Genomic DNA, 11,603 nt, shown 5'->3' with positions numbered 1-11,603 from the left:
TCCCGCCACATCGGGATTCGATCCGTCGTCTGAATGCACATAGAAAGATTAGCCACCCTGGTGCAGTGTATCGCCACCTCTATGATGGCCACTACACGGAGGAAGGAAAGGTTCCCTTTCTTCCTCCGTGGGCTACTACCTCCCACATGGGCGGAACATGGGTGCAGTGAGCGCCTCCTATAGAGGAGGCGCTGGTGCAGCGGCTGATGATGTAGCCTTCATAGCATGGTAGCCTCCGCAGCGCTGAGTTTGCCATGTAGAGGAGGTACAGAACTTATGCTTTGTTTTTTTACCATGCTTGCTTTTGTGTGGACAAAGGGAGGGGGGGGGGGGGGTGCGGGATTGCGAGAATTTCGGGGTGCTCCAGCCCACCCGCGGCTTCTAGGACTCTTGGCACCACTCCAGACAGCAACGCGTGCTCTGCGGAGTCTTTGTCCTGTCAGCTGTGTTTGAAAAATATCCTCTACCGGGGTAAGCAATATCCCCAACTTGAATGTGCACCTGCGACCTATACCCGCAAAACTGTTTCTCCTGGAGCCATTAAAAGATGAGACACCACTGGGCGTTCAGCAAGCCGAACATGCGTAGTGGGGGTGCGGACCTCTCCCATACGCCTCTCCCTCGAACGCGGGTGGTGTATCTATAAAAGGTGGAGCGCGCGTTCAGAATTCAGTCAAGGACGTCTTTACTTAAATTTCACTCGACTTGACGCTTTGGTTGACTCGAGTAGATGCGATGGAAGCAACAGTACCTTCAACCAGTAGTAGGGCACGACGCAACATCAGCGTCCCACCACTCGTTGAAGTCAAAGCTTTTCCCTCGTTCAATAAATAAGAATAATAAAGACGAAATAACAATTCGGCATTAAAGAAACCATACCCAATTACGCAACATTCACGTGATACCCCCACTACTCTGCGACACATTTACTAGAGTTCCCCGTGAGAAGATGTGGGCGGCTTTTTTTTTTTCGTCCTGTTTTTTTTTTCGTCTTTGTCGTTCGTGCTTTTCAAGTTTCTTCTAATGGTGGACCAACTCGCCCAAAGCAAAGTACTGTTAAAATCTGGGTTGTCACGGTTTTTGTGATCATCATCATCCCTATTAGCTCGTGCTGCTCTCGCGGCAAAGCCTCGAGCTCTGTTTTCCAGAGCACCATACTACGCACTAGCCCTGGATGTCCCTATTCGAGAGCTGTTGAGGGTCAAGGGCAGCTCGGCGTCATGGAGAAGAAGTTGCCCGTGGACAGCAAGACTGAGAAGGGTCGGGGTGGCGACCAGCAGCAACAACAGCAAAAGAAGAAGCGTCAGAAACAGCTGCAGCATCCCATGATGAGAGGCAAGGTGCGGATGCCATGCATGAGTAGTGCATTCGGGACCAGAATTCTTCGAACAAAGACTTTCGCTGGAGCCTGTGTATCGCGACAGACAGGCGCGTAGCCAGAAATGTTTTTCGGAGGAAGGGGGGCACCTCCTTGATATTGGGGAGGGCACCCCTTTTAAATGGCCATCTTTCACTCTCTATGCCACGGCAAAGGGGGAGGGGGGCACGGGCCCATCGTGCTATCCCCTGGTTACGCCCCTCGTTACAGAATGACTCGTCATCTTCGATACATATCAGGACGAAGGTCTAGTCTAAAGGTTGGCTCCTGCGAAATTTTCTAGGCCTACAGCAAACTCTCATCACTTAAAGCCTCAAACTTCATATATGAACTTGCTTCGATGCACGCGCGTAGCCTTTGGACGCGACATTCGTTGGACAATAAGTCGCGAGGTGTGCTTAATGCTCAATTAGGGGGACCTAATGAGTACCTGCCATTGAGGCATTGGGTTCCTGTCAGCAGCTTCTTTCGGAAACCCGCCGTGGGGATCTTGTGGTTATGGGGCCCAACAGCTGATGCGAAGATTCAGGGATCGAATCCCAGCCGCGGTGGCCGCATTTCGATAAAGGCGAAATGCTTCAGGCCCGTACATTTAAAAATCGGTTGCAGGTGGAAGAAGAACAGACGGTAAGAAATTTTCGGAGACCCCCGCTATATCGTCCCCTCGCAATCATATTGTAATTTTGAGTCGTAAAACCGTGACAGTCATTACACACAGAAAACTATACGCTGTTGACAAAACGCCTGCTGTTCGACGCTTTATCGCATGGTATGTCAGTATTATTGAGATCAAGATATCAGATAACACTGCGGTATCGGGGAAAACTGCCACATAAAACCAATATTACATACACTTACAGGGTTCGGTAAGTAATCGTCCTAGTTTGAGCATATGGGCTTGGAACAGGGAGAAAGATAAAAAAAAAGGAGGTGGGGTGGTTAACCAGAGTGAAGTGCAGTTAGGTAGTCTACATTAGGATGGAAGAAATCACAAGAGACGTAGAGACATCGGGCAAAAAAAAAAAAGTCACATTCACCCGCAAACACAACACGCAGTAATTTCATGTTCGTTTCATGTTCTGTTCGTTAACCATGGCCCTACATTTAAAGTACAACGTCACAGCGTCCATGTCAGTAATTTTTCCACCAAAATCTGGTACGGCTCAAACTCCAGAAATGAAACATGTGAAATTGCGCGTTGCTGTTTTAATGCTAATAAATTTATTAATTTATTTGTTCGAGCGCAGAAGATCGCGGACAAGCCAGGAAAGCAGCGGGACAAACGCAAGGAAGAAATTGCTGTGGAATCTGTAAAGGTGAGTCGAGTACTTTACTTCTAAGCTTTCAAAAAAAAAAAACACTTTACGCCTAACGTTCATACTTTGATTAGAGGATTATCTAGAGGAGATATCGAAGCACAACAGTGAAGCACCTTCACAACACCCTCTTTCTTTCTTTCTTTCTTTCTTTCTTTCTTTCTTTCTTTCTTTCTTTCTTTCTTTCTTTCTTTCTTTCTTTCTTTCTTTCTTTCTTTCTTTCTTTCTTTCTTTCTTTCTTTCTTTCTTTCTTTCTTTCTTTTTTTCTTTCTTTCTTTCTTTCTCTCTTTCTTTCTTTCTTTCTTTCTTTCTTTCTTTCTTTCTTTCTTTCTTTCTTTCAAGTTGCTGTTGTCGGGCTTTTATATCCTCGAGCTTCGTTTTTATTTTTATTTTTCGCGCACCGCCGTTAAGACGAATTACCTACTCGCCCAGCTGTCCGTGCTTCTTAAATGAAACTTCAGTCTGACCCCCCTCCTCCCACCTTCCCATTTATGTACAGTGGGAGTGGAAAGAAATGCGAACAGTGCGGCATCTACATTTCCCGCCGTTTCGCATTTCTTGTCAAGCCGTTGAAGCCTGAATGGTCACAGAAGGGCACTAAAGTCATCCATGATACAGCCGTGGCGTCATGAAAACAGTGCACCACGCCGTTCACGTTTATTTCGATTCTCCGTGCGCATTTTTGCATTCATGCATCTACATTCAAACAGGTTCATCATCCATATGCCCCCTTTGAATTCGACTATGACGCAGGTTCTTTTTATCAGCTTATTTATCAACTGGTATAATGAGTTATCTGCTGAGATTATTGTATATAATAGCTATCTGATTTTATCCTTATCTATGCTGTCATAGTACTATTTGACCGCTATGAAAGTACAGCCATGTACGCTTCTAGCTCGGTACACAGTAATCTGTTTGTTTCCGTCCGAGGTGCGCCGCTCATAATCAGATCCACGACCACCACATAAAAAAAGACCATGTGCGCTCTGCACCAGACTCGTCAGATCACAATTTTGGTGCGTAAAAATTCAAAATTTCTTGTATATTATTTAAAACATGTATTAATTTCTTACCGATGGTAACTAAGCTGATCCCAAGCAGGTTTTTTCAAACGTTTAATCCGGTGGAAGCATTTTTTTTGGTATCATTTTATGTTGCCAACACGAGCACATACATTGCCATTTCCAATACTGACCAAACATTGCGCTGCTGTGTCATGCTCCTATTAAAACTCAATAAGCTTTAAGCTTTGGTCAATTAGCATTGCGCACTAGCACAGCCAGATTCAATGAGCCGGGACCAGAAATATGAGCGCTTTGAAGGTGTAGAATTGCAGCCCCCCAGTTCCAATGAGAAATGAAACGTCCCCGAAGGCTTGTTTTGCCGCACTATTCAGTATTCTGCGGTGAAACATGCCAGTGATGTCCAGGGCGCAGAGTAGGCGTTTCTACGGATTACCATGGTCACAGGTGTCCGCAAAGGTTTAATTAACGAAGATAATTTTTTATATTCGTGATGGTTACTATGATTACAGGTTGAAGTGACTCCGAAGGTTACACACCAACCCTTCACCTAGGTCATGGTCCAGATTAGGCCACGATTGAGAGTTCGTTTTGGCAGTAAAGCTCGCTTCCTGGGGGACATGGTAACGGCCGACTTCTAATTTCTTCAAACACGCCAAATAAAAACGCGAAATTTAGTTATTTGTTTATTTACTTATTTATTTATTCATCAGTAATTGCCGAGGTACTTAGGTACTTCATAATAGACATCGTTGTGAAAGCTTTGTTCGTTTTCCTTACACCTGCAATAAATACTTCCTTGAATATTTGTCTTGCCCTTCATAGAACATTTGATGAAACCTCGTCCTCAAAGTGCGCTGGCAGTCATGTGAGTTTAGGTGATGCGAGCTCATTTATTGTAGGTGTGGCGCTGCTCGTGTACCACGGCGCATGCAAGTGGACCACCCTGTGTAAGTTAGTGCGCGTGTTTATAGGTGTGCGTGCATATATCCGCATGCATAATTTTAAAAATCTAGGGTTGATTCCTTTTGAATTAGCCCTCCAAAATTCCCAGAGGACAACCCCTCTTTCCCCCGCGGCCTTGTTTATTTCAACGGGAGCGTGTGTCCGATATGGCTACGAATCTGGCCTTCTCAAAGCATGGTCAGTATAAACGTCTTCTAACGTGTCCACGAATGAAATTATTCTAAAGAAAAATGGTTTTCATACCTATTAAAAAAAATCTTTCCGTAAAGCAATTTCCTGGCACTCTTTTTTACACTTTCCTCCAGTTAAGCTGAATTCTCAAAAAGGTCTGGTGGGAAGCCCTTTGATTGGCCAATCAGCCTTTGCCACGGTGCCACGGCACATGCGCCTTTCTCTAGCGGAGAAGTCGCGAAATGCCTGCTAGTCGTGGAGGAATCTGTTCTAGCAGTGCCAGTTCTCCCGGCTTCGACCAAAACGCCAGAGTGCAGCACAGGGAAATAGAAAAGGTGGATTCCGTTGAATTTGTTGAGAGCAGTGAAGAATACCGAATGCGATATGCGGACGTTTGTGTGGATACGTGTCCGATATTCAAAGAGTTGGGCATTTTTTTCACTTCCCGTTCCTTTCTACGCAGGACAAGCAGACGTCCGACAAGCAAGCGGCGGCCAACCAACAGGTGAGAGGAAGCCAAGGAAATCCACTCTCATTTAGTAGGAGCACCATTAAGAACTTGATATATCAAACAAATGGAAGTCGGGTCATCAATGGCCTACAAAGCGTTCAGGGGAGGAGCGTGAACCGTTGGGTTGGTTGGGGTGGCATTCCTACAGGAAGAAGAGCGGGAAAATTGTCGATGCATGATTGCTACGTGTCGCAGTATTTTTGTTATTGAAGTGTGTGCCAATCTTCCGGCTCCACGAATGGGTGATTTCGGCCTCGTTTTCCTTCTTTGTTCGTTTGTCCTTGCTTTTCAAAATAAACTTTAGCTGAAAGCCAACGATTGTTCTTTCTGTTACTTCTTTCCTTCGCCCCTCTCGAGAGTGCTCCACAATTTGTTTTTCATCGTGAACTACTCCGACGAAAGGAGCACAGGGCTGAACGTAAAACATGCCTTCGCTTGTCTTCCAGTCAGTCCAGTGCCTATTTTGTTGGTGTAGTTATCCATCGACAAATTTTCCGCTCTTCGTCATACAAACGTTCAATGAAGTTCTGCACCGATACTGATCACCTGATCACACGAGTGGCTTACGACGTATTTATGCACAGTCTGGCGCTCCGAGAAATGTTATTTCCCGCGACGCTTCGAATTCTTTCAAAGAAGGGGAAAAATTGCTGCATAAACAAATGTGAAAATGTGTCTCTGTCATGGCTAAAAGGTGGCCCCGGAGTAGCGTGCTCAGTTCAGCTATGATTTGATCGGTTATAAGTTCAGGCAGCGCGTCCAACACTGAAATAATAGGTAACTTAAATACTCGTATAGCGGTGCATGAGTAGACGTCTCTCTGCAGCGACTGCCGTGGAACGCTCCCACGCATCGATGCAATGTACAGCGGAACACTTTGTCCATGCAAGTCACATTACCAAAAGCTTTCTCTTGATCATGATACAGAATAGACACAACCAGTACTGAACAATGAGCGTCAAAACACCTCTAAAGTGGCTGATTCCTTTTTTTAGAAATTGGTGTAACGAAAGTGAAACGTGTCCTTGTAGTTGAGCCTCAATTGTGCATCGTTTCGTCACAAGGGCGAAGGGACTAAGGCTACTGTAACAAATTGCATGGTCACGCGAAGAACGGCAATCAGCTCGAAATTTGCAGAACGCACAAGCAGAAAGCACGAATGAAATGAGAAAACACAGAACGAGCACGGACAAACAACTCTCACGGCATGACACTTAAAGCACGCTGCTCAAACAGAAATACGCACGAAATGAACGCACAGGTAAACACAGGACGAGCGCGAATTACTTCTTCGTGTTTGAGCAGCGCGCTCCTGTCGTGAACGCGGCCGCGGCAGCGAGAGAAAATGACGTTCGTTCTATCTTTAACTACTGTAACTTCAAAACAAGCTTGCGGTGGAAGCAGAAGGGGTACAAAGCGCCCGAATCCCAAGATCAGTGCGCGCACGAGTGAGCCACCACACAATAGAGAACATCTAGGCGCACTTCGACCCCGCCATGTAGAGGCCGCACGTGCACAGCGACGTGCGGGGCGGCGCGGCAGGACAATCTTCAGAGCGCACGCGTCCAGCGCGTGCCCGTCGCGCCATCTCGCCACTGATAAGGAAAACGCGCTGAAGTTGCCAAGCTCCGAGGACCACCAGCGGTACGTCGTGTATACAAATGGCTCGCCGTTAACTTGTTGGAGAAAGGTCACTTAGCGGTTAGCGTCGCGCGCTGTGAAACGCGAGGTCGCCGGTTCGTTCTTTGCCATCTGTTATTGAATATGTTACGTGATATTTGTGACGGAAATAAGTCACGGAGTCACGGTGGAACCTGGCATAAAGCACTTTCGTGTTAAAACGTTTCGTATGGTGGTGGTGCGAAGGAACAAAAAAAAACATTAAAGAAGAACAACTTTGTGGGTGGCCTTCAGGCTGCCGGTAGTGGCGTCCAGGCCGTACCTAGCCGCGACTTCTTCCGCCCATTGCAAGTCACCAGTCGAAGTTAGCGATCCGGCCTGGTGCTGGACAAAGCGGCCTCCCACCGCTGAGGACACTTAGGTGCAAAGAGGCAGGGAGCAAGAGTCTCGGGCACGAGAAAAATATATGAACATAGTTGGCCACATGATCCATGCCACATGATCCATGCCGAGCTGCCACATGATCGGCAGGCCAGCGAGTACACATACCGGCGTGCAAGAGGGCAAGACTTGCGGGAGCAAAGAAGGTTTGGGCCTAAGGTTGGCACCACAACCACCGCTACCGCTAAACGAGCTGTTGGAGCCGAAGCTCAGTGGCACCGACGCCGGAATCGGGAGGTTTGCTCCTCCGAAGTAGTAGCGAAGCAGATCCATCAAGAGGATCCTACCGTACGCGCCTCTGAAGCTGAAGGTCTCATCGCCGCTGCCGAGACGAGCATGCATGTCTCTTTCATAAACTTTGCCTCATACATCGACAAAGTGCAACAGCTGAGGCGTTTCCCTAACATTTCACTGTTACGAAGATGTCTATAGTTGCAGTTATCGTAGTTTTATCTCCATCTCTGCTGAGTAAGAAAGGATGCTACGACTCTAGCCTCTTATGAAACATGGTCCCATTAGGTTGGGATGAACGTTTGTTTAACGGCACATCTATTATGACCGAGGTTTCACGTGTGCCCAAGATAGAAAATGACCACTCACCATGAACCAGCACGCGCGCTCTTCGTCCACTTCGTTTTCAACTTTGCTTCCAGAACACGTGTGGTGTTTTGTGTTGCATGGGATGCAATAACTCTTATGTGGGAGAGGGCGAGTTCAGCGAGAGAGAGAAAGAGGAAAAGAAACAGAAACGAGAATGAAGGAAGCGAATATCTCCAGGCGTGGCGGCACTCGAGCCTGTGACCCCATATCCGAATGCGATCGCCGTAACAACTCGGCTATCCAGGCATAATAGCAAAACATAGCATAATTTTGTATAATGTGTATAGCAAGGTGGTGGGCGAGGAAAGGGAGGGCGAGAAGGACAGATTAAAGGGAGAGACTGAAATTGACAAGAAAAAAATTTGCAGAGAGAGAAAAAGACAGACATGAAGAGAAAGAAATGAGAGAAAGGAAGAAAGAGATAAAAAGACAGATAGAGAAATAAGGAGATCACAATCTCAAAAAATAAAAATAGAGCAAGTATAGCCGTGTATATTGTTGTATATCATAGTACACAGTACAGTATGGCATAGGAAGGAGTGGAAAAGAGACAGGAGAGGGGTAAATGGCAAGCCGAACCAGGACCATCTAGTTGCCCACCACATTTGCTCTAACAAAGTGAGTAACGTATGCTGTCGGACTAGTTGGTGTGTAGCTGTGTAAAACATCGTCGGCGCAAACTTGAAAGTTTGCGCCAATGATGTGTTACACAGCTCTAACAAAGCTTTGCGCTATACTTGGTGGAAGCTGCGCTAACTTTTCAAGAATATTTGCAAGCAACGATATTATTTTTCATGTTTAGAACTCGCAATTTGTTTTTTTTGTGTTTTGTGTTTTGTTTTTGTGTTTTTATATGTTGTTGCAGTGTTTCCTTGATGTCGGAATGTCTGGTTTATTAAGAAATTTGTCTCTTTTTTTCGCCTTTTTTTCAGGAGCTGTCACCGCCAGCACCTGCGGCTCCTACGCGGACAGCTGTGGTGGCCTTCGTAACAGTGTCGGTATTGAGCTGCATCTTGGTGCTGAGCTCCACCTTGCTTATACTGCAGTACTTGCGAGCCCCAATAGTGGGCACATGCACGACAGCGGGCTGCATAGCACAAGCGGAGGCGATCCTCAATGCCATGAATGCTTCGGTGAAGCCGTGTTCAGACTTTTACCGCTTCTCGTGCGGCTCGTGGAAGCCCCGAGGTCCCTATCGTTCCATGATCGAGCAGATATTCGCCAAATCCTTCGCCATCGCCATCAAGGAGTTGGAAGAAAACGTTAGCAAGTCTGTACTTCCAATTGCGCAGCGTTACTACCAGAGTTGCACCGCCAAACGGTCCGACGACTTGCTTCAAAGTGAGATCCAGAAGTTCGCAAAGTTCAAGCGAGACCTAGGACTTCTGTGGCCAGAGGAATGGCCTGAGAAAAGCAATGTCGCCATGCCTCCACTGAAGGTGCTTGTAAATTTGACTGTTAATTGGAACGTCAACTTAATATTCAACGTGCGTGTCGTCCCGGGATACAAGGGCCGGCCCAGGTCTATCTTCCTCCAGCGTGGAGTGCTAGGTCCCTCATGGTCCGTCTACAAGCCCGACGAAATGAAGCGGTCCATTGAAGAACACTGCCAGTTCTTGAGAGCGCAGGCGCCAACGCCGGTCCTCTTGAAGGAGATAATGAAGGCGTACCTGGCAGTGGTCAACGCGTCCCTGAGTTTTGAACCAGACGCCAGGGATGAAGAGAAGACGACGCTTAAGGAAATCAATGAGCGAACGGAGTCTGGGAAAGACAAGTGGGAGGAATACATGAAGGAGACCCTTCCAGACTTCGTCTGGCGACCCGAAGACGTCGTGCTGATCCAGCACCCGGCCATACTCGACAACATCGGTCACCTGTTGGAGAGCATGTCGGACGAATCGCTCCGTCTGGGTATCGCATGGGTGTTTGTTTACTTGACCTTCTGGACAGTCGTTGGAAAACCGCATCTGCTCTTCGAGGGCTCAGCAGAAGAGCTCGAAGTGAGGGAAAAGTACGCCTGCCTTTCGCACGTGGCGTCCACGTTTGGGCTGGTCGTCTCGCACGATCATCTGCGCAAGCGATTCACGGATGATGTGCGCCTCCATATAGACACCGTCTTCAAGACCATCAAGGCTGCTTACCAGCGAGCCTTTGCTGATGCCGATTGGATCGATGAGTCGGTCAAGACAAAGCTCAAAGCCAAGGTCTCGGAAAGCTTAACCCTCAACTCCCTGCCCGGAAGCGAATTCTTCTCCAACTTCGCTATCGCGGCAGTGTACAAGCATTTCCCGAACGCCACGAGCTCGTTTTTCGATAACTTTGTCAACATAGCGAAGTCGTTCCGTAAGAAGCTATCCTCGGACGACTTCGTCAATGCCTTCTCCAAAACGCTAGGTGACGGTCATGTGGCCACCTCGTACAGCTACTATTACAACACTGTCTACTTCGCAGTCGGAGCGCTCGAATCGCCGATGTTTCACGTCGACAGCACGTTCTCCAGCACGTACGGTTCGATGGGCACGCTGATGGCCTCTTCCATGGCTCGGGCTTTCGACGAGCGAGGAATAGTGTTCGACAGAGGAGAGGTGGCTCCGTGGTGGATCGCGGACCGCAAAGAGTACGAGAGGCGCCTCAAGTGCGACCTCGGAGCCGGCAGGTCTCGCTCAGACAGTGGCGCCGCTTTCGCCAGTCCGCTGTTCTGGGCTGCGCTCGGCCTGAGGACCTCGTACGATGCGTACCGGTCGGCCATCAAGGTTAGAAAAACAGTGGACATCTTCCGTATCAAGGGTCTCGAGGAGTACAGTGACGATCAGGTGTTCTTTATGTCGTACTGCCTCATTACATGTGCCGTCGACAGCAACGGCGATGCATGCAACATTCCAGTTCGCCAGTCGAGCAAGTTCGCCGTTGCTTTCAAGTGCCCGGAGAAGGCGCCCATGAACCCCAGGGAAAGGTGTCCCTTCTTATAGCGACACTTTGCTGTAAAGCGCAGTCCCTTTTTACTTCTGTTTACTTGAAATTAGGGCGTGAAGTATGTGTCTCACGAATAATATATTGCGCTCCTGTCTACTCCAACCGAATTAAATGTATTCTGGACTAAACCACAGGGGGAAAATCCTGAACATATACGGCTTGGTAAGGTCTGATTGTGACTGCGAAATCTTAGTTTTCGACTGGCGGGTTTCTGAATCTTTTACACTTTTCTCAGCACATGCACACCATGCATGGTTTAGTAGATTTTTTACGTATGATGACTTTTTTTTTCTGCATCAACATTATAAGAGTGAACTTCCACACGCGTTAAGCGGTGCGCTTGCAGTGGCTTCAACGTAGTGCAAGGTTGACATATAGAACATTTAGCTGGCCACGTTGCCGGATCACAAGTATGCACATATGCGATTGTCACGGCGATACTCATGTGAATGTTGCAAGTGCGTTGCACAAGTTTCGGAGCACTTTGTAAACATATCAAAGCGAGCGCCGCATTTCAGTTCGGCGCCATATTTAGATTGCGGAATGATACTGTATCACGTAGGCGTGTGTACTTTTCTATACATTGCGTTACTCATTGGAAG

At 47.5% G+C, this 11,603-nt stretch overlaps 1 protein-coding gene across 1 annotated transcript; it reads left to right on the top strand.

Moving 5' to 3' along the window:
• The first annotated feature begins 8,971 nt into the window (after positions 1 to 8,971).
• On the top strand, positions 8,972 to 11,130 carry LOC119173819 (neprilysin-1). Its single transcript, XM_075894345.1, has one exon. The coding sequence runs from the start codon at positions 9,150 to 9,152 to the stop codon at positions 10,995 to 10,997; it is 1,848 nt and encodes a 615-aa protein (XP_075750460.1). The 5' UTR covers positions 8,972 to 9,149; the 3' UTR covers positions 10,998 to 11,130.
• The last annotated feature ends 473 nt before the right edge of the window (positions 11,131 to 11,603 follow it).

The sequence above is a fragment of the Rhipicephalus microplus genome, chromosome 5 (assembly GCF_043290135.1).
Source record: "Rhipicephalus microplus isolate Deutch F79 chromosome 5, USDA_Rmic, whole genome shotgun sequence".
NCBI lineage: Eukaryota > Metazoa > Arthropoda > Arachnida > Ixodida > Ixodidae > Rhipicephalus > Rhipicephalus microplus.
This window is presented reverse-complemented; position numbering and strand designations above follow the sequence as displayed.